The sequence below is a fragment of the Leuresthes tenuis genome, unplaced genomic scaffold (genome assembly GCF_036924035.1).
Source record: "Leuresthes tenuis unplaced genomic scaffold, fLeuTen1.0.hap1 SCAF_24, whole genome shotgun sequence".
Classification (NCBI taxonomy): Eukaryota; Metazoa; Chordata; class Actinopteri; order Atheriniformes; family Atherinopsidae; genus Leuresthes; species Leuresthes tenuis.
Genome location: NW_027325378.1, coordinates 25,061,377 through 25,086,085, shown reverse-complemented (window position 1 = coordinate 25,086,085; position 24,709 = coordinate 25,061,377). Strand labels below are relative to the sequence as shown.

Genomic DNA, 24,709 nt, shown 5'->3' with positions numbered 1-24,709 from the left:
TGTTTTAAAAATTTCTTGAAGTGCTAATTTCAACCCATTTGCTCTTCACACTTAGTTTATATCCACCCTACGGTTAGTAACAGATTGATTCTGTTTACTTGTGAAGTAAGACGTTGTCTCATTCCCACACAGCATGGTGCATCCTAGTGAACATCATATGTGTTCATTTGTTTACTTGCGAACTAAGACAACGACACATACTGTTTACCACACTGTACTTTGCATTCTTATTGACCCGGGCCATTTGCCCCCTACAGCCCAGTGCCGCAGCATGATGCATTCTTACGACCCCCTGCAGTTGGCTCTCATAGTGTGAGCTGATCAGTCAGAGCGAGAACTAGATGTAAACTTTATGGGCAACCTGTTCTATTAGTGAATTCTCTGTAGATTAGCCCATGATACCATATACAACATGTATGCAAACTAAGAGGGAAACCTTTTTCATGTAATTTAAACCTACCTCTATTTGCTATAAACAACCCATCCTCCGTTCAGTGTCACAGTATGGTGCAGCCAGAGACAACCAGATGTCTGTTAACAGACCCCACCCCACACATCTAATTATTTTCCCATCTTTACCTTACAGGGACCGGTCTTTGAAGCTGTTAAAATGCTGACCACTTCTACAACTTAACCTTTTCTATTAACCCTAACCCTTTCTCTTATTTAAACATTCAACTAATATATTTCTCACAACCTCCTGACTTTAGCTGTAATCATTCTTAACCCTAGCCATAAACACCCCCTTCCTTCCTTAGATCTCTTCAACAGATGGCTAATCTATGTCAAACAGAGGTCACACGTCAAAATAGCTTGATCGATCGATAAGAGGTCAAAAGTCATATCCCCAGATGTCAGCAAACGGATGTCAAACAAAGGTCACCTGTCATATTAATTTGATTGATCGATAAGAGGTCACAGGTCACCTGTCAAAATGAGTTTGAATAAAGGTGTCCTTTTATATCTCTTTCAGCCTTAGTCAAAATACTTTAATATCAGCAAGACAAATTTAATTAAATTACTGTTGATATTCCCCTCTGCTAAAAAGCGTCAGTGGAAGGAACTGAACACTATCAATTATGTTTAATGTTCTTCTTATTCACCAGGCACTTTATAATTGTGATTTTAAGAAAATGCAGTGCTTTAAAGGTGTATGTTAAATATGACAATTTATGATAATGAAAACCACATTACTACATATGGATACTCGTGATTTATCAATGTATACTGGTATCACAGTGAAATGTGAAGTTGAGGCATGAGGACACACCGAGGCAGACATTGTAATAAATATGGTGTAGCTGCTGGATGAACTGTTTGAACTGATCATGCATAGTCTTTCAAAGAGAAGTGGTTATTCATTTTGTCGATAACCAGCCAGAGCAACAGACTTGGTGCTATCATAGCAAGCTAATATTGGTATAATTGTGGGTAATTGTCAGCATAAATGGATAAGTGGAGAACAGGACCTGCAAAATATAGGAGGAGGGAAGGAGCAAACATGAACACTCAGTGTGTAACAAAATTACAAAACTACAAATGTTCTGCTCTCCAGTTTGAGTCCTTATCCTCACACCAAGGCTTTTTTCTGTGCAATCTTGGATGGTCACTTTTCATTCTGGGATTGTTATAAAAAATAAAAAAAAACTTTTTAAAAAACAGAGCAAAAAGCATGCCAGATATATCACTGATTTTAGTGGCTGGAAAAATTATTGAACCATAACTGTATTGGATTCTGAATGACTGTATAAATAATTAAGAATAATTTTGCTATAGATAGATTTGCTATAGATATCTATATCTATAGATATATCTATATATTTATATTTTATATATAAAATATAAAGTGCAAAATATGCAACCAAAACATCAAAGTGCAAGAAATTGCAAATTTGCAGGTAGATATGTTTATTGTTCAAAAGTGGGGTTATAGTCCATCATTCAGACGCCTGATAGCCTGGGGATAAAAATTGTTTGTCAGTCTGGTAGTTCTTGCTTTTACACTCCTGTAGCGTCTGCCAGATGGTAGGAGTGTGAACAGTTTACCTTGTAGGTGGGTGTAGTCCCTGAATGTTTTGTGCCCTTTTAGTGACCCGTGTGTTGTAGGTGTCCTGTAGTCTGGGGAAGGCAGCTCCACAGATGAACTGTGCCATTTTAATGACATGCTGGAGAGCCTTTCTGTCCTGGTTTGTGAAGTTCCCATACCACACTGTGATGGAGTTTGTCAGGACGCTCTCCACAGTGCATCTGTAGACGTTGCTGAGGAGTTTGTTGGACAGTCCAAATTTCCTCAGCTACCTCAAGAAGAAGAGTCGCTGTTGAGCCTTCTTTATGATCTGCTGTGTGTTGTGTGTCCTGTAAAATCCTCAATGATGTGAGTGCCGAGGAATTTGAAGGTTTTAAACCTCTCCACCTGTGTCCCGTTGATGTGTAGCAGGGCCATTGTCCTACTCCTCGGGTTGATAATCATCTCTTTGCTCTTCTCAGCATTTAAGGAGAGATTATTTTCTGAGCCACCTCTTCCCTGTAGGCTGTCTCTTCTCCATCTGTGATCAGCCCAATGACAGTAGAGTCGTCAGCAAACTTGATGATGGAGGTGTTACTCTGGGAGGGGATGCAGTCGGAGGTGAAGAGGGTGTAAAGAAGTGGACCGAGCACACAGCTTTAGGGGGTCCTTGTGTCTTAAAGCTGGATGTCCTGGTACCAACTCTAACAGCCTGGGATCTGTTTGTGAGAAAGTCCAGGACCCAGAGGATGTCAGTACAAGAGTAGAGAGCTTTCCAGTCAGTCTACTGGGGATGACAGTGTTGAATGCAGAACTGTAGTCCACAAACAGCATTCGCACATAGGTGTCTCTGTGTGACAGGGCTGTATGGATGGGTGCATTGATGGTATCGTCAGTTGAGCGGTTCTGACAATATGCAAATTGAGGGGGGTCTGTTGTGTCTGGGATGTCCTCTTTGATGTGTGACATTTCTATCCTCCCAAAACACATTACAAATGAAGTAAGTGCATATTCAGATACATTTGTGATAAACCGTTTTTAGAAAGCATTTAGAAAGTTGAAACCAAGCAGATAGAAGTGTCGTAGAAATCTTTAGAGATCACCGTGTATGGAATGGGATGTTGTTTTTGTAGCTTGGCAACAATTTAGCTGATGAGTACACACACAAGATAAGGTTAGCTTTCTCAGCAGACAACATGGAGAGGAACTCCTAACAAACAGTTCAACAACTGGGATGCAAAAACATACCTCAGTGACCATTTACAGGATTATACTATACTGTTGTTAACAAGTATAGCAATCCTAATTTTATACAGTTACCACAGTGTCTGTCGTCTCTGTCTGCCCATATAATCTTAAACCTGAGTAAAGAGGTGTTGAGCCATGTTTTGTTGAAAATGAATTCTGCCTGTCTGATATTTCTGCTACATCCTCAACAGGGCTCCAGGCTTGTCCATTTTGTCCAGTGATTTCACACTTCCCATGATGATTAGGGGATGAAATTATTCCAACTTCCTCCTCTTTTTTTCTATTTTGCCTCTGCTCTGCATCCTAGACATCTCTTCAACTCATTTTAAATTTGGGGTCTTTTTCCTGGTATTACTTTGACTTTGGAAAGCTACTTCAACTGCTTACTCATTTAAACAACTTTCCCATTGCCATGGTTATGCATTATTGCATAATAATTGTTTTAAAAAAAGAAGGTAGTCACGAGCAGAAATCCTTCCAACTACTCAGCATCCAATCCAGCATAGAAAAATGTTTTGGAAAATCTGTTTTCACAGAAAAAAAAAAAAAGCAGAGAATCTCAAGAACATGCTAAGAGATACAATGTCTGGAGATACAGCTGCTGGCTGGCATTGGTGGGGTGCCATTAAAGCAAGTTGTAGTCAAATCTGTGCTGCGTGCACTATATATTGTTTTACAAACTGTGGACATAGTCTGAGATATGGAATAGGTCAAATTTAGAATCTATGACACTATAAAGACAGAGACTGAGCCCAAGAGAACATGTGATATCCAGACAGTCACACTCAAAATACAAACACTAGAAATCTAATCATTATGCTTTATTAGCTTTAACAGTTGGCCAAAGAACAACATAGTTTCTAATTTATTATCAGTGAGTGCATATGTTTGTACGTGTGTGTGTGCTCATTGTCACGGTGCGTGGTGCGAGAAGGGACCCAGATGCAGTTCTTTTCCAAAAAATCAAAAGGTTTATTTCCAAAACGGGGAGCAGGAACAAAAGGCGCGGCAGAGCCGGATTATCAAAAATACTTAACATAAAAAAAAGACACTAACAAAACCAGGCTATGAAAAAACACTGACTATGGCTATCTTAAACGACTATGAGGCTGGCAATCAAACTCATCTTTTTCGTGGAAGCATGAAGGGATAGTGAGGTAAGGATTCTGCAGTGACTGAAAGGAAACCAGAAGACTAAATACTGTGGAGGGAGTGATCAGTGAATGAGGTGCAGCTGTGAACAATTAACCAGGTGACTTGAGTGAACTGAGGTGGCAGGGGAAAAACAGGACTAGAACATAACTGAAACCATGATTAAACAAACTGTGACATTACATAAACTTCAATAGCAGACTGTGACACTCATGTGCAGTTTTAGCAATGAACTGTATTAATTAAATGCTGAAGAAGAAAGGGGGAATGGATACAGATTCCTGGTAATGCCTTTATGGACTTTTGATATTCCACACAGCTTAATTAATCACAGCCAGTTCTGTTGTGTGCATGTGAGTTAAATGTGCTTGAAGGCCAAAGGTCATTGATTTGACATGCAACTTCCTTGAGTGGCCACCTCATCATCACTGGTGCTGCCAAGCAATTTAACAGCATTCTTTACCATCACAGAAACATAAGGAGGAGTAAGTAGGAGTAGAGAAGGATACGAAAAGAAGAGGCAGGAGGAGAAAAAACAGCAAGAGGGTATGGGAAGAGAGTGGAATAGAACTAAAAAGATCTGAATAAAGAGTTATGACAAACAACTTCAGCTTTGACCCAAAGGTGGAAAAGCTCTTTGTTCTTATCATTTGTTACCTGAATTTCTTGCTGACCCACCACAACTCAGCACTTATTTGGTACACTTATACAGCATCTCCTATTATATATTTTCAATATATGCAGTGCTTTATTCTTTACAATCCCACCCAAATTATATGTATAATGCATATCAGGGGCAATGTGAGGGTTAAGTCTCTTGTCCAAGTTCATTTAGACACATGGAGGGGATGGAAAATCTAACTACAGATGTTGCTATTGGAAAGGGACCACTCTACTAACTGAGCTACAGCCATCAATTGTACATGTGAGGGACTATTGTACCCATAGATGAAAACTAAAATATGATACAACTTGATTAACAACAAACATATGAATTGTATTCCAACTACAGACAGGCAAGAAATCTGACAAATAACTTTAGGGTGACCCACACCGAAATGTGCCAACTCTGTAATTCATGAAGTAGATAAACTAAATAAATGAGTATGTCAAAAACTACAGGAGCAACTTTAAGCACTTAAGGAGGAGCAGGATCTAATTTTTTCAACATATCTGAGAATGCAAACACCTGCAGCTAAAAGTGTCATACTAACAAAAATGGCACATAAAATGAAGAATTATAAGATATTTTCATAATTGAAATATTTGTATCAAATAAGATATACCTTAGTTACAAGAATGAGCGATTAGAATCTTCTTATGCTCCCATTATCTATGTAAATAGGTACATCCGTTTCACACGTTGTCATGCATTACTGTCCACATACTCCCATCTATCAGAGGGGAGTGCAGAGTTCAGAGATCACTTCCCAGTTCCAACGTCAGTTTCAGACAATAGGAAAATGTCACATCTGTTAGTTTTCTTATGTTTTCTTTTGGTTTCCCTTGCCCTGTCATCAAGTTCATCCACATCACCTGTGTTTTGTTCTCAGCTGCACTCCATCACTAATCACCCCCAGTATTTAGTTTTCTGGGTCCCCAATGCACTCTGCCAGATCCTCATCATCACTCATGTTATCAGGTTTGTCTTTGCTATCCAGATCAGGTTTTTCAGTTCAAGTCAGGTTTTTGTTTTGTTAAGTTTCTTAGTTAAGTTTTTGGAGGTTTTAGTTGGTGGAGGATATCATGACAATGTACCTTCACAGAAAGAGACATGAAAAGAGTCAGCGCAGTAGGTGGGAGTGGTCTGTGTGGCCATTAAATAGATTGCAACATGAGGACAATGTTACGCCATTTCTGCTTTTGTGATTCTTGTTCATTCTTTTGCTGGTTGCAGGTGAGCCATACTGCACAACACAGCCCCCACGTTTCTCAGCGATACTACTGTTTTCTGTGTTTGGGTACGCATTCCACAAGGCCTCTGAAAACATATCAAAACACGCACAAAATTAAGAGGACAGACAGAAGGCTCCATCTGTATACATCTGCGTATTTAACGTTGAGCATAGGAGAGTGACAGGTGGAATATTATCTTGTAACTTTATCTTACATTAACTTATCTGAAACCAAAAAACAGTTCTTTAACACCTTCAGAGAAAGAAATGCAGACTACTGGAGTCCGGTAAAGGATTTACAAGGCTCTCAAAATTTCAAACATCTTTGACTTAGTTTTGCTGTTGCAGTAACACATTACTTAACATTTAAGTTAAATCACAGTGTGATTGTAACATTTAATGCAACAAGTTACCCACAGATAATTCCTGAAAGACTTAATTCACAATTGGAAAATAATCATTTGTCATACAGAGGAAGTGTGCGGAGAAAAAAAATAAAACTTTGCTGTCCAAAACAAGCACTAGATTATGCATTGTGCTTAAGCTACAGTACATCTTAAAATCGAAAAAAAAAATACTGTCTCCTTTTATAATATTTTATGTCTTGGCTGACACACCTTTTCAATGTTGCATGGAGGTCTAAAACAATGCTTGTGGAGTGGCAGACCAGGGTGGTCTGTTCCCATTTTTAAGAAAGGGGACCGGAGAGTGTGTTCCAACTACAGAAGGATCACACTACTCAGCTTTCCCCTGAAAGTTTAATGTTTAAGAGGAGACTCTGACCAATTGTCGAACCTCAAATTCAAGAGGGGAAGTGTGCTTTTCGCCCAGGTCATTGGCCTATGATCATGAGATCTGGGTAGTGACAAAAAGAATGAGGTCACGGACACAAGCGACTGAAATGGGTTTCCTTTGGAGGGTGACTGGGCTCAGCCTTAGAGATGGGGTGAGGAGCTCAGCCATTCGGGGGGAACTCGGAGTGGAGCTACTGCTCCTCAGTATCGAAAGGAGTCAGCTAAGGTAGTTCGGTCATCTGGCTAGGATGCCTCGTGTTCGCTTCCCTTTGGAGGTTTTTCTGGCATATCCAACTAGGAGGAGGCCGAGAGGGAGACCCAGAACTCACTGGAGTGATTGTATATCAGTTCTGACCTGAAAATGTCTTGGGATTCCCCAGGAGGAGCTGGAGAGTGTCGCTGGGAAGAAGCATGTCTGGATTTCTCTCCTCAACCTGTTGCCTCTGCAACCTGACCTCAGATAAGTGGAAGATAATGGATGGATGGAACGTGTCTAGTAACTGACTAATTGTTTTTGTGCCTCTTGGAAGTGCCTGAACACAGGGTGTTCATTATTTACTTCACTTATGCTTGCATTATTGTTGTTTGTGTGGTAGTTTGCATTACGCCAACACATTTTATGCCCACGAGTCCTTGCTCCTTGCACAAAAGTTACACAAATAATACAAGGGAAAGAGTCTTGTCAATGATGAATTATTTAAATTCAACAGCACTTTATGCTGAGTTCCACTTGTGAAAAAAAAAACCTTAAACAAATAAAGTCTTTCTTGATTACACCGCCTATGGTCAACCTGGCCTCACACCTCACTGTCACATGTACAAAATCATGTCCTACCAACGCTCACAGAGCTCAAAAACTGGATATTTTCTATACAATGGCAGCACACTTGAGGGGCAAGAATGAAATCAGACTGTGTATGAATTCTACAGAACTCAATGCATCATTGAAAATACATGAAAGCAGTATGCAAAACACTAAGGACAGAAGAAACAGTATTTTTTTCTTCTGGATGCAAAAATCTCCTGATAGATGGGAATCTTCAGTGTTGCTAACATTCAGCACATCCTTCAAGTGTTAAAGATTTCTGTAAATGCCTTTAGTGGCAACTAAACTTTAGAGGCAAGGTGTTTCTGCACTCTGCAGTACCCCTGTTGCTTGAAAAGTGTGCCTGACTGTGTGAGTGAGGTCAACGTCCAATTAAATCCAGATATATGAAATGTTTGCCTGGACAAAGTGAAATATGTAAGACAACACCCGTTACCCCTTTCTGATCAAAGTAATTCCAGTGCTGGTTTGACAGCCAGTTCAAAGTTGAGAGATAAGAGTAAATCCAGCATCTTCACTCTTACTGTCTGAGTTGGATAGAGATACCAAAGCGAGAGGTAAGAGGAAATATGTGGAGCTTTCTCTGCTCCTTAACAGATGGTGTAACTATGGCTCGCTACAATCCATGAATAGATTGTTAACAAACACATTGAGGTCTTAACAGTTAGTTTAAGACCGCACTATCTGCCGCAGCAGTTCAGTGTAGTCATTGCCATTGTTTACATTCCTGGAACTGGAACAGCCTGTGACATAGTTTGCAAGACTACAGGTAAGATACCCGGACTTATTCATTCTTGTCTTCGGAGACTTCAATCACATCTCCCTCTGCAGTACTTGACCTACCTTTAAACAGTTTCTGGACTGTCCTACAGGAGGAGATAAGACTCGGTGTCAAGTACCGTGGACTCAGGACACAGATGAAGGGTCTTTACAGATTCACAAGCATATTTTTTGTCTGAATACTAATAAAAACTGTACAGGATTATCAGAGCTGTTGTTTTACTGAGTAAATTTCTTTCACATTGAAAAGATGTGGGCTAGTCTTGAACATGACACTACTGGACTGAAAACTGGTCCCAATCCAGTCTATCGACAAGAGTTTGACCTGGCATTTAATTTCACTGTTCTTGTCCCAGTATAAATTCATGGTAGGGGAAACGATTTACTGATCCATTAGTCCAACTCACCAAAAGATTTAGTGAAATCATTCAAGACAGTACGCCACATCAAACTTTCTCTGTGGGAGACCTACATACAAATACAGTCAGCTTCATTGCACAGACATTGTTTTTAGGTTATTTGAAAGATTGTCTGATGACATTACAACAGTCTGGAGAAGCTAAATGCAACCATGAATTGACACGTCGTCTTAATGATCTGCCTTTCAGTCACAACCCCCCCCCCAAACAATCTTTTTACTAAACTATTTTTTACTTTTTTTATATATATATATATATATATATATATATATATATATAAAATTTGCTAGTGTTGTGTAAACGTGCTTGCTGGTTAATATCAGCTCAAATTATTCTTCCCATGAAATCACGTGTCAAGTACATACTACGTCTAAACACTACAGTTAATGACAAGTATCTGGTTTTGACAAAGATAAATATATTGTGCTGCCCACTTTGTAGACTTAAAGAGGAACTGTGGTATTTTTAAACCTAGACCTTGTTTCTGGCATGAAATACGTTTATCTTCTCACCGAGAACAGTTTGGTGAAAGTCAGCGTCCTTAGGAAGATATTTAGATTCTTCGAGATCCATATAACGGAATGAACGGGGCCATAGACGATGCAGCCTCTAAATAAGGCATTATCTGTCTTTATTTCACCAATACTCTAAGACGAATGAATGAATGAATTGCACTGTTAGCTCATAGCTGTTGTGTTGTTGTTACTGGCGGCTATCGAGGGGCTTATAGAGGGCTTTCTACACACTCGTCTACTGGGATGACATCAACGCGCGCTGCTGCAGCACAGCTTATTTACTCTGTGCTCTGTGACAGTGGGCTAACTTCACACGTAGTTTGCTACTGATAGTTTTGTGCAACATGGCAGGATATTTATCAGAGTTTGACAACGTGGATGACAACTTTGAGTATGATGGACGTCCTTATAGGAGTTCAGTGTATTCACTATTCACTGTAACCATTGTACATTTTACTACTCTGTCCTACATTTTCTTTTCAAACCACTTTCTTCCTTTTCTCTTAAGTAATTTCAGGACTAGTTGGCCCATAGACAGTAGTGTGTGACACTGGAAAATAAACACTTTGCTTTTACCAGTGGCAAAGAAAGTTCAATATTATGTCCTTTCATGTTCCCAATTTCTATTAACAACAGTGTCTAGGATAAATGGCAATATCCATTGTATGCAGACAATATAGTGATGGACTGCTGTACTTACATAGCACACAAGACCTAATGAACACAACACTGACAGCGTCTAAGGGTACAAATCTTTTGGTAACTGGCTGGATCAAAAGCGTAAATTAAAATTACAAATCAACATGCATATGAGTAAACAGACAAAAACGCACATTGTTTATACAGAAATAGAGTTAATCCTCTATTGTTTTGTCGGAAGCGTTTAACTGAGTCTGTTTTGTATGATATTGATCCTGTCGTTACACAAACCTCTGCCTACACTCTGAAACGCATATAATTAATTTATGATTCTTCACTCATTTGTGTTTATGTTTTCTAATTGTGTTGTTTTTGTTATAGCTTATCTTTTGATGTTGATTCTAATTGTGTTTTTATTGTTTGTTGTTCTTCACCATTTCTATTTTTTTTTGTTTCTTGTACTCTAAAGTTTGTAAAAATAAGGGCATGTTCTCAAAGTTGAATGAACACTTTCACTAGGCAGAAAACGGGGGTGTAGACAGATGTGTGTGTGTGTCTTGACACAATTGGCAAGTGAAGCACATTTAGTCAGGTGTAAATCAAACTGTGACTAAATTAACACCTGTCTACTTGACAGACTGCTGTTAGGTGTATGTATGTGTTCTCACAACCTTTTGACAAATTGTCTGTACAGCTCTCAACTGGTTATATCACTTTCATCATATATTTGCAGCCTGTTCTTGAGTTGCTCTATAAATACACAATTGACTTCATACTGTGCAGCAATGTCTGTGCCAAGAAGGTTTTGCTTTGCCAACCTTTGGCTTTTGTTCCACTTTGTTTTTGGGACTTCCATTCCAGTATTCTCTCTACAGCCATGTTTCAGTGAAACACACTGCATTCTTGATATTATAGCTCAGTTCTCATGAACACTCCAAGCTCTTATATTTTAATTGCTAGCGATCTGACTTTCCCCATCTATGTCAAGATAAGACTTAAACTTTCCCCACCTTTTCCTTCATTTTCCTCCTTAGGCCGTAAGGTGAACACAGAAAAGAGCTCCAGTAACAAGATTCCGTTCCACTCAATTAAATCTACAGGATCTTTCTTCCATTATAATATGCATATTCCCAATTGTCAGAAAGTAAGTCATTCGGCATATGTAACCCCGCAACAGGCGCGTAGTGAAGCCGTTTCTGTTGCACTAGCTTCATGACTACGCCTTGATATTTTCACCGCAAAATTAGAGCGTAGGTTTATCGGCAGTTGCACGGCGTGACGTAAAGACAAACTGGACCAATACAGCCTCAGCTTTTCGTCAACACAGATGAAAAGATGGCGTCCTCCACGACGAGCAGTGGCAAAGAAGGTGCTGAAAGTAAAAAAAAAACGGGTAAAAAAACAGTGCTATATGCATGTAGCGTCAGTGAAGGGCGAACATTTAAATGTTTTCTCAGACACAGTGGAATACCTACAAAAATTGACAGGAGGTTCGCCCGGGAGGCTGAGAGGAGAGATGTGGCGAGTGCATCCCAGAGTGAAGTTCTCCCGTCGACGAACCCCAGTCCAACCAAAAAACTTCGCTCCAGGTTCAGTCTGCCTGGTCCGAGTTCTGGCTCTGTGCTTCCTGCTATTGATAATTTGCTAGAAAGCAGGACAAGTACCTCACCAAAGCGGACAAACGGCAGAAGGTCAATCTAACAAAAGCCGAAACTCTAACAGCAGGTAAGGCATTACTCGGCTGTGTGTTTGCACGTGGGGGGTGTTGAGGATGGTAATGAAAGTTAAACAGAGTTGTGGTGTTTTGTCACACCACCTCCTATACTTTCACAAACTGAATCTATCTATCTATCAACACAGTGTGATTGCTCAACATAAAACATAGCCATATAAAGTTGAATAGAACATAGAAGAACTATGCATCACATCAGTGAAGCCCCTTACACACGCTGTTGCCAGTAATAGTTCTCCTTTGTTATTTCAATGCAAGTTGCATGAGGCTGCCGAATTGAAAGAGGATCATAGCATCCTACTTCATATTAAGGATAAGGATTGTATGGCTCTCGAGGTGCAGTACCACCATTGCTGTTACCAACAGTACACCCACTTTTTGACTCAACCTGCAAGACGAGAGTCACGAGACATAGAACGGCAAGTTAATTTTTATTCTATTTTGAATAGGACACACAGTGAATTAAGCATTCTATACTTTCCTCCTCTGTTATGTGTATTATCATTGTACAACAGTGCATATAAGCCATAACCATATTCTCTCATCTTATTTGTTTTTTGTTTTTTTTCAGAAATGAGCCAACATATGTCTCAAGTTACCAGTTGTTTTGCGAGAAGGTCATCCGCCAAAGGCTTATGATCAACCAAGAGGTGCTTCGAATGACCTATCTGAGGGAGGCCTTCATAGAGATGGTGAAGTGCAATGAGGGCAATGATGCCACAAATTACAGATAACTTCAATGCAGATGTATCAAGTTATAGCATTTGTCTTGTGCAAAGCCAGCCATTGTGATAAGCTTTTACTTAGTATGTATCTATGTACTTATCTACTTAATTTGATTTTACTTTAATATATTTAATTTTTCATTAATAACAATACTTTTTTATCTTACCTCTTTTTAATCTTTAAGGTTTTACTACTTATTATGCATTTCATAATTTTTGTGTATTTTCCAGTGTTTGCTCAGCCACACGTTAATCTGAATGGACATGGATGTGCGTGTATGTACATGTGGTGATGAAGATGGGATGTTGGAGATGGGGGTGGGGTGTATGGTGTGATGGGGGGGTTGATGGGCTATTCTTTTTAAAATCTGTAAAGCACTTTGTGCTACATGTTATTGTATGAAAAGTGCTTGCTAAAAAAGTTTGATTTGATTTTGATAATGCTCACGTGCCAATTTTTAGTCATTTTGTATCCATAGAAAGCCTCAGCTTGTCAAAGCAGCTGATGTGTGCTGTTTTAGATGTCCTGTGTTGTGTTACGTGTCCTATGAGGCTCTAGTAATGAGTTGCTTGATTACTTTCAGTGTGTATTTATGGAAGTGATTATACCCTGTAGCAAGGCAGTTCAGTAATGTCCAACTTCTTTTTTTATTGTGTGTTTTAGGCAAGATTTACTGAATTTACTCCAGCTTGTTTTTTACCCTCCCACTAAAAGGACCATCAGTGAGATGGTGTTTGCTGGAACAATGTCCACTGACAAGCTTGTAGACATGCTTCCATGCTCATCAGGTACCGAAACCACCCAGTCCAGTGACCTGCGTCAGACGGAAAGCGAGCCTGACAAGATTCCAACAGCAGCTGAGAGTGTCAACACGCCAGGCGACGTAAGGACATTGTATGCAGCAGCACTGTTTTTGAAAAGATTGATTAATGACTGTCCTGGCATGTCTTGTCCATGGCCTCCCACATCAGAAGATTTAAATATCAATGAAGCACAGAAACGCTGTTCAGTTGCTCAAACTATATAATCTTATGAGCTGGATCATAGGGGCCACTGAGGAGCCAACATTGGATCACTATGTGACTGTTGCTGAGGACTTACATTTTAAAGTGTTGTCCATTTGTCAGGACATTGTGTACCTTGCCTCATGAGATCCTCACTCAAGGGCATGAGATCCTCACTCAAGCCAAAAATGTGTGCTCCATCACCAGGTGGACATGGGTGGCACTTTGATGACAAAACTTTAAATGTCAACCCTGCCCCAGACAGTGTTTTACATTCCATCCACTGTGGCTGTAAGGAAAGTGCCTGTGAGACTGCCAGGTGCTCCTGTTTCTCAGCACAGATGCCGGTGTACCAAATGCAAGAATATGAGAGAGCTAGAGAGAGATGATTTTTTTAACAACTCTGCTCGGTACACTTTGCTGTCGCAACACTGAAAATTTCCCCATTGTGGGATGAATAAAGGGAATCTTATTCTTATTAATCTTATCTTTTAATATCTTATATTTGAAGAACAATATTTGTTTCCAAATTATAGATGTGTGCTGCTGCAGTCTTAGAGCAACAATTAAAATAATCTTTATTAAAAAAAGTTGGCATGTTTAATTTGTTTCTATTGCTAACATGAATGACTGGAAAAGGGAAAAAATAAGTTCTCTTCATTATTGTGAACAACCAAAGTCTGTACACAATCACAATTTCATGTTAAAGGACGGTGGGGGTTACATTTCTGCATACGTCTAAAGGCAGTACAAATTTTAAAAGAGCCAATCAAATGTACCCAAATGACATTAGCTCTGTCATTGATAAGGAAGCCCATTTCATATTAAGTTAATTCTATGTAAATTAGGCTGCATCATTACATTGCAATGCTTTTTGAGATAAAGTCACAGAGCTAACCCTGCCCACTGCAAAAGATTTACATGCCACAAAATCTCCACACTCTCAGTTTCAGACTGGAGTGAGACCTGCCACCTGCTGGACAACAGATTGGACTGGACAGCAAACATAGACTCTGTTCACAGGAAAGGACAGAGCCATCTGTATTTCCTGAGAAAGTTGGGGTCCTTCAACATCTGCAAAAAACTGCTGCAGATGTTTTACCAGTCAGTGGTGGCCAGCATTCTCTTCTACGCTGTGGTTTGCTGGGGAGGTAGCAGCAAGAAGATTGACTCGACAGACTGGTGAGGAGAGCTGGCTCAGTGATGGGGCACAGAGCTAGACTCTGGTGACAGTGAAAGAGAGTTCTCTTGACAAACTGCTGTCCATATTGGACAACACCCACCACCCTCTGCACAACACCTTCATCAGGCAGAGGAGTGTGTTCAGTGGCAAACTGCAGTCTCAATCCTGCTCCACCAACAGACTCAAGAACTCTTTTGTCCCTCTGGCCATCACGCTGTACAACAGCTCTCAGTAATGGTACTTCTGCTAGTTCTACAGTCACTTTATATTTGTAAATAATTCATAGTTGTACAAAACATTTATAGTTCTACAAAAACATTTATAGTTCTACAAAACATTTTATTTCAACAGTTACTTCTTAGTTTTTGTATAGATCCTAATGTATGTTGAATGTATGTTATGTTACTTTTTTGCTACTGGATGCCTGAATTTCCTTCGGGATCAATAAAGTATCCATCTATCTTATCTATATATACCAACATGAAAAACAGCTGCATGGGGAAAAAAGCAGAAGAAAACTTTTTTTCCAGAATGCTTACATTTCTTTCAAAGGACAATTTGTAAGACGAAGCAAAAGCAGAAGACTGGCCGTGTATAAGCATATAAGATTGCTCGGTTGCTATGCACCGGAACGTGGAATTAAACATCCAATTCTGACCGAGCTGGAGCAAAACGAAAGACAAAGAGACACAACAGGAGGTGGAGGTACAAGCCTTTTCTGCCCTCTGTGATTATGGGAAAAGCTAACTCGCTACCAAACAAGTGTGATGAGCCAGTGAGCCAAGCGCCTGTGCGGAACCAACGGCTGTATAAGGAAAGCAGTTTGATCTGTCTGTCTGAGTCCACTTTCCATTGCTAGGATACAGATCCAGCATCCTGAGGCATTCATTGCAATCACAAGGGATTTCAACCACGTCTCTCTATTTTCCTGTCTGACATACTTCTACAGTATGTGGACTGTCCAACACGTGGAGAAAGGACATTAGATCTGTTTTATGTTATGTTTATGTTTATGTATTTAGCAGACGCTTTTATCCAAAGCGACTTACAAATCAAGATATAACAAGCCATACAAAAAGCTAACAATAAACTACATAGAAGAAACCCACTAGTCCGACTCTGTCAGAGGTGACAGAGTAGAGATAGGGTGCAGGCATAGAAGGAAGTGCAGAAAGATGTTAACGTGAAGGAGGCTTACAGGGCAGTGTCTCTTCCACCACTGGGTACATCTGATCACAGTATGGTCTACCTACAACCCACATACAGACCTTGTGTACAAAGACTTCCTGTTACTACCAGATCTTTCAGGAAGTGGTCACCAGAGGTTAGTGACGCATTGAGAGACTGCTTTGATGTCACAGACTGGGCTGTACTGCTGGAAGAAGAAGAAATGGACATTGACATGGACAGGAGGGTCAACACCATCTCTGACTACATTAACTTCTGTAGGGACGCTGTGATTCCAGTGAGGACTGTAAGGTGCTATCCAAATAATGAACCATGGATCACTAGTGACATCAAAGACCTCTTGAACCAGAAAAAGAGGGCATTCCAGAATGGGGATGGAGAAAGGCGGAGGAATGTACAACAGGAGCTTAAAAAGACACTTCGTCAAGCTAAGGTGGAGTAAAAGAAAAACGTAGAGAGACAGCTGGACAACAATAACACCAAGGAGGTGTGGAGGGGCATGAGGACCATCACTGGATACAGACCGAAAAACTCGGTCTGTGGAAGGTGATGTGGACAGAGTCAATACTTTTAACCAATATTTCAACAGGTTTGATGGTGTGGCTTTTTCCACCTCTGCTGCTGCTTCCACTACCCCCACAGCTGCGTCCTCTATACTGCTTCCACTACCCAGCTGTACTTCCACCTCAATGGCAACTCGCGTCACCATGCCTCCTCCTGCGCCTGACTCCTCCTTCGCCTGACTCCACCTCCACCTCTGCAACAACTCTCACCAACAGGCTTCTTCTGTCCAGCTGTACCTCCACCTATTCGGCAGCTTCCACCACTAGGCCTCCTGAGCCCAGCTGCACATCCACTTCTGCAGCAGCTTCCAGAATCAGGCATCCTGAGCCCAGCTGATGATACGGCTATTATGACATGCGTGCGCAGTGGACAGGAGAAGGAGTATAGGGCCTTGTGGAGTCCTATGGCTGGACCAAAAATAACCGTTTGCTCCTGAACACTACCAAGACCAAAGAGCTGGTGGTGGACTTCAAGAGATCTAAGACTCCATACCAGTCATCTGCATTGATGGAGGTGAGATAGTGACTGTTCATACCTGCAAATACCTGGGGGTGATGCTGGATAATAAACTGGAGTGGTCTGCCAACATAGAAGCAGTATACTGGAGGGACCAGGGTCGTCTCTTCTTCCTGAGATGGCTCAGGTCCTTCAATGTCTGTAGTGATATGATATGCATGTTTTATCACACTATCATTGAGAGTGCACTGTTCTATGCTGTTGTCTGCTGGGGGAGTTGCACTACAGGGAAAAACTGTAGGCGCGTGGACAAACTGGTGAAAAAAAGCTGTTGTAGGCAGAAGGCTAGACCCTCTCAGAGCAACGGATGAGGAGGAAATTATATTCTGTTTTGGAGAATAACAAACATCCTCTCCACAGCATCCTGGCAGGACAGAGGAGCAGCTGCTGTGAGAGGCTCATCTTACTGCGCTGCAGCATTGAGAGGTTCAGGAGGTCCTTTGTCTTGGATTATTATTATGGATTATCATTATTAGTAGTAGTAGTAGTAATAGTATTGTTGTTGTCGTTGTCTAATATACAATCATTGTAAATATTTATAAATTTTTAAAAAAAAATTGAGCTATTTGACAAATTTGAATTTTCCCCACTGGGGGATGAATAAAGTATTTTTCTATTCTATTCAATTCTATTTCTATTTCTATTTAGCCCAGTATCAAGGGGGCTGTGGCCACTGGGTACATGGGCGCATACAAAAGAAGGGGTATGAGAGTAACTGAATGATACAGATGGACAGACGAAGTACTATCCTTAGAAGCCCTATTACTGCGGTGAGAAGGGCAATTGCATCTTATACTAAAAGGATGGTTTCACCATGTGACGAATCGATAGCTCAAAGTAGGATGGGCAGTCATTTGATCATGTCATACTACATCATAGTAAAACTATTCCAATATTCTCACAGATCATAGACAATTTATGATATGTAGCAAAATGCAAATTGAGAAACTGGCAAATGAAGATGATCTCTTCAGTATCTTCAGTGATACTAAAGTCTAAAAAACTGCTATATCACATATATGGAGAGCTTACTAAGTTTCTTGCAGACTTCAGAACTGAGGAGCACACGAGTAATATAACCTCATATAATTAGATGTCAACATTTCAAGGTTATCCCAATAGGATGGGCAGCATGAATAGCCATTAGCAACTTGCAACAGCTCAGTATCTAAAATCCTAATAAACACACACATGTATGTATGTATATATATATATATATATATATATATATATATATATATATATATATATATATATACACACACATACATATACATACACAGTAACCCATTAGCTTGTGGATTGTTTCCACCTTATTCTTCAGTTTCTGTGTCACAACCACTCTTTGGTGCAATGGTTGTCAAATGGCTGCAGGAAATCACCCGGAGTACCCTTCAGAATGGTCAGATTAGAGTGTCATATTACAAGAGGCATTTCTTTCACCCTTCCCATGTTACTTGAAGCTTCCAGTAGAAATCAGAGTCCTGTCATCTCCAGAAATATTCTGACTTTGCAGTTGTGGGCTGCTCAGTATAAGACAAGAGGTAAAGTAAATGGTCAGTTACTTTATGGTGTGGACTGAAAGTGTCAGACAGGTGTTTGGGGATTTTGGCTATTGTTTTTGGAATCCATTCTGAGCATTAATTATTAATTCAATGGATTTATCAAAATGTCTAAATAAAAATGCATAACAAACAGCGTTAGTGCATGACTGCAAAAAGTAATGATGGCTACAATTTGTATTTTCTTCTCAAAAATGTAATTTCTGCTGCTACATACCTATAAAACCTAAGCAATAATGCAAGCATAGTGTAAGGAAATTACAAAAGAGAAAGGACCTTTTTGTCTCTCACACGGTCACCCAGTTGAGGGATCAGAACAGCAGTTTAAAGCTTTCACGCAAAGCATTGTCAGCATCTCATGGTCTTTGGAAAAAATAAATAATAGCAACCTTCTGCTTCACAGAGCACTATGCTAGACAGCAGTCTTTGGATTTATATTTTTGTGCTCTGGCATACAAATACACGTACAGGAAAACTCCAAAAACACTGAATAATCAAAATCGCATTCTTGTTATGACCTGTCAAGGGTGTACTCTGCCTCTTGCGTATGACAGTTGTAATATGCCATAGCCCCCCCGCGACCCTGAATTGGATTAGGCGGCTATAGAAAATGGATGGATAGAAGACCTCGATACATTTTTTTTTTCAAAATTCTGTCTTAAACACAAACTAAATTGAACTAATGAATGATTTGTGCTTTGGAGTCCAACCCTGAAGCACACATTTCTGTTATTTAATTGAATTTACAGGGTTAAAAAAACTGTTTTGAGGGAAGAAACCTACAGTTGTCAGGTGTGTGAGTAAGTAAATGTAGATGCTAAATGGAAATATATTGCTGTGTGTATATGTTAGTACTTACTACTTATAGGTCTCTGAGCGAACATATTCAAAAACATGGGAGACACCTAGTTGAAACTGGTCTGCAATGGGCGTTACCCATGGATTATTCTCTGCTTTGAACACTTGCTTAGGACCAGTCAGATCCAGATTACCTGTCAACAAGGAGAAAAAGAGACACAGCACTGAACAAGCCTTTCTGTTTAGCATTCATCTCATTCATGTTCCAGTGAGAGTGACACAATTTTCTTCGTTTTGCCACCATATGAAAACTATCGTGACTTTGAACATATGATTGAAGTTTTAGCTCTACTTTAAGAATGTTTAACTGTACCAAAAGTTTAGGAGTCACTATTTTTACATATTCTCAAAATTATACGCTATGACTCATAAGCCCTTGGATAATGTGTATCACTCTGCACCAGTGTTGTGTATGAATACATTAAAATGAGCTTATTCTTATTTTTCATGAATTTAGAAGCAGTTAGCAGTTTTCTGCTGACAAATATTAAATGAACACAGCTCTCTCACAACATTGTATAAAGTTCAACAATGAACGCGTGAAACTGAAAGGATGAACAATGGGGCAGAAGCCACAGACTTTTCAGTGTTTTCTGCACAAGTCATGAGCATAAATACTGTATATGCAACTAATGAAACTGCATCAGGACAATTGCAGACGTATAAGCACTTATGTGCAGGGCTATGCAGCAACATTCCCACATCAGACAGCCTGACAGAAGCTAACAAAAACCAGTGTGGAATATTTCATAAGACAGCTGTGAAGGAGAGAAAAAAGTGTGAGGCTTGCTAGTTGAATCTGAAAGTTGTAATAGTACTTTATACAGTAGAAAGCCAGAGGAGAACACATCGTATGCGAGTAAACTTCTCGTTTGGCCTTTGTGCAGACAGCACAGCACACCGATTCTGTCATCACCTATGTCCCTCACTGCAATTAAGTATGATTTAATCTGAGGTGGTGGTCACACAACAGATATTGTCACATAACTACAGCTCTCATCTCTTAGTTTCTTTTGGATGAGTGGCATGTTGTTGTAGATGGATGCTTTGAAGTTGACATTACCTTGAGCAAGTGTGATATTAAGTGTGAGGCTAAAGCATTCACTAGGCCTCTGCTGGCTAATATGCTTTCATTAACGTATGAAAATGACCAAATAAAGTATGCTATGCACTAGAAACCTGTATTCTAAAATTAGTTAGATTTTTAGATGGTTTGTAACAACAGACAAATTATCAGAAGGCTCAGAAAGCTGTGGTGCCCATGTTGTTGTTCTCTTTAGCACTGCACTCTAAGGATACTATACTTTAACTACAAATTTGAGCAATTAGGAACTATTGACTTGGAGGTGGAGAACGCATGGCTTTCAAAAGAAGTAAAAGAGTGAGCCAAACAATACAAAAAGCTGCAGAGAGACGTGCAGGATGCTGCTAATAAAGTCAGACGTCTCAACATTTGCTTGGTTGGTCTAAAGGAGAAACTGGAGAGCGGTGCGCTGTGGGAATATGTGAGATGGATCATCCGCTCCCTAGCGCTGATGCCCAACGAGGGCCAGCCACCAAGACCTATCACGTGCTTCCACTGCTATCTGGAGTGGAAGCGAGTGTTGAACGCGGCGAGCAAGATATTGGGAGGAGAGGGAGATGAAGTCGCGAGGCAACAACATTTCGTTCTTCCTAAACATGACCAAGGAGGTGGTGGAGAAGAGACGAAAATGTTCCGATATCAGGAAGAAGCTTCATGAGATGGATGTCTGCTTCACATTGGCTTATTTGGCAGTGATGCACTTATCATGGTAAGGATGCAAGGTGAGCTTGGAGGATCGTTGGAAAGCCATGGAGCCCATCACAAAAGAAGCAGAACCAGAGTGATGTAACCTTGGCAATATTGAAAGGTGGACAAAATCCGTTATTACAAATGCCATAACCAGTGGGAAGAGTAAGAAATAGATACTACAGACATGGCAGTGAACTTTTTTTTTTTTTTTTCTAACTTTAGATAAACACTTGCTGGACACATAATTAGATGGGAGCTAACGATAATTAATAGGCTTTGATATATAATAACTTTGATTTGGAGACTTACCACAGTAAGTTTGCCTCTTCTTTATAAGATGAGGTGATTATTTTTTTTTACCCCTCTATTATGGTTAAGACTGTGGTCATTCTTGTTGAAAGCATGTCATAGCTAAATGAAAAGACATGCATCCATAGCACTGGTTGGGCACTATTTTCTATTGTATTTATGTCTATTCATTTTCTTTTTTTCTGAGCTATGAAGCAACAACATTTATTTTATCTACCTGACTAACAAGAACAAAAGCTGGGGTAACAGGGTGCTGCACATCAAAATGTAGTGTAAAATGTGGGACGTGAGCAAAAAGGGACTGGGGAGGTTTTGAGGGGCATTTCTTGGAAGCGCCACAAGGACCAGTAAAGGGAGGGTTCTTCTCAATGTATAGTGAGAAGTGGGATGTGATGAGAGAGATTTTTTTCTATCGTTCATGTTTTGTTATGGTTTCAGAGTTGGTTATTTTTTTTGTTATACTTGGTTAATAATGTGTGTAAGAGCTTGGTTCACAGGGAGGGGAATTAATAAAGGTTTAAGATGGTCAGCACGGAAACATTTTCCTGATTGGATTAGATCTAATTGACTCCTACTGTTTAGGGTTCCTATAGGTAAAACAAAATATGGCAAATAGCTAAGTGTGTTAGGATACTTTTATGGAATATCAACTTAAAAGTAAAAGACCTGGTAAAGAGAAGGAAATGTTTATGCTATCTAAAAAGACGAATGTGGCATTTATCCAAGAGACCCACCTGGTCGACTCAGAGGTGATTAAACTTAAAAGAGATTAGGTTGGCCAGATTTTCTATAGCTCATTCAACAGTATGAAGCCTGGGGTAGTGATTCTTACATGTGTGGAGACCATAGTTAACGGAATTAAGTCAAATCCATGCAATATATACACTCCCAACTTGGAGGATGCTAATTGTTTTCATAAAGCGAACAAATTATTAGTGGGGAATTGTCTATGGGCATACAGTGATGGGAGGAGACTTCAACTAAATCCAGGATAATGTCCTAGATAGAACAACCTAGTAAAATTATACCGAAGGATAGACACGCAATACAATTACTCATGAAAAACTTAGGCTTAGTGGACATCTGGAGATTAATTAACTCGAGAGAAAAAGAAAACACTTTTTACTCTAATAAGCATAAATCCCACTAAAAATTTGATTATTTTCTAATTTCTAAACGTATGATTGAATCTATTGTGGGATGCAGGATTGCTCTCGTAATGCTTATTGTATCTCGTATTGCTTTTTTTTTTTAAACAAATTTCTGGCTATAAAATCAATAAACTCCAATTTAAATGGATATCAATGGGGATGAAGTATCTTGGGATAAAACTGACAGCTGAAATTAATAATGTTACAACTTAATATGATTAATTGCTTCAGAAAATAAAGAATGACCTAGACAGATGGAAATCAATAAATGAAATACAGGATGGTCCAGCAGGGACGTTCGGGGTAAATTCACACATTATAAAATTATTCACAAGTACTATGATATGCCAGTAAGGCTCTGTAGAATGGGCTTGATACAGAACAACTTGTGTTGTAAGTAATGCAGAGGAAAGGACCTTCTTACACTCAATGTGGGAATGCCCTTTTGCTTTTCCATTCTGGAAAGATGTTATTGGAAAACTGGGTGAAAACCTCTACAGGAATAACCCCCCCCCCTCATTGCATAAAAACAACGTGTGAAACACATCACTTGACAGTGAAGGATTCTCAGCCTTTTACTGTGGTGAGTGATACTGGGTTCAGAGCACTTGTCGCAAAACTAGATCCCACATAAAACATCCCCTGAGGAAATATGTGGAGAGCAAAGGCTGCTTTACTGACCACTGACAGTGTCAGTCTCAAAGCAGATGTGTGGATCTCCATTCATATGGATACATCTCTTGTTGTTACTTGCCACTTTGTTAGTGCTGTCCAACACCCTACTGGGGGTCTTGTCCTTTCCCAACAGTCATACAGCGGAAACTATTACAGCTGTTGGACAGGAGTTTATGAACGAATGGGGAATTTGTGAGAAGGTGACATACTTGGTGACAGATGCAGCGTGAAATATGGTAACCACTTCCAAAACTCTAAGTTGGGCAGAAAATTGTTGCTGACTTTTAAACAAACACCACAGTATTGGGGCAACTTCAGCAGATGCAGATCATGGATGTGGAAACACATCAGAACAGCACCTATGAGAGGCTACAAAGCCTCTATAACATAGATATCAAACTCAGGCCCGCGGGCCAAATCTGATCCGCAGTGTAATTAGGGCCCGAGCAGTGAACTGCGAAGGCCCTATTGTTCCTGAAGGCGTTATTATTATTATTGTTTGAGAAACTTGCTCCAAACCACGCCACAACGCATACATATGACCAAACTTACGTATAGCGCCACCTGCCGGTAGTTATAAATGTCACTTTTTACATCCGGCAGTACTAAGCCTGACTGGGATTCTCACATCCTGTTCTACACTTGACGGAAGGCTGTGCTGTGAGCATTGGACGGAGTCCAGCGCATACCCCAACGTGCGCACGTGCTCGGGCCCAATCAACGCTGCGTGCAGCTTTAATTATTAGGGCCTGAGCAGTGAACTGAGAAAGCCCTATTGTTCATGCAAGGCTACATTAGAATTACTGAATGATTAGGTTGTCTTAGGTAATGAGAAATTAAGCATGACTTTACAATAAAACAATGAATCAAGAGCAATTCATAAGGTTTAGTGTAACCACAATCAATACGAATAAGAATCAATACAATACAATAATCAAATACAATAATCAAACAATAACTTTTCAACCCTCCTTTATACATGTTTTGCCCAAATCTCTAACCCTAACCCTTATACAACATTATAGAATACCGCTGGTCTTGACACAAGTATATTTCTAATATGGTAACACTTTACTGAGGGCTCACACCAAAAGCGTCGTGAGCGGCTGTGGTCGCTCACAACGCTCATAACCTGCCGCTTCTGCTTCTTCTGCTGCCGGAAGCGGTCAGAGAAGCCGGAAGCGGCCAAAGGGG

General features: G+C 40.0%; 1 protein-coding gene across 1 annotated transcript in view; it reads right to left on the bottom strand.

The window, feature by feature from the left end:
- The window catches only part of rsu1 (Ras suppressor protein 1), a 66,548-nt gene that overhangs the window by 21,289 nt on the left and 20,550 nt on the right, over nt 1-24,709 (bottom strand). The window contains exon 8 of the mRNA XM_072378898.1: nt 19,608-19,740. Within this exon, the coding sequence (XP_072234999.1) occupies nt 19,608-19,740 (133 nt within the window). The remainder of the gene's footprint in view (nt 1-19,607; nt 19,741-24,709) is intronic.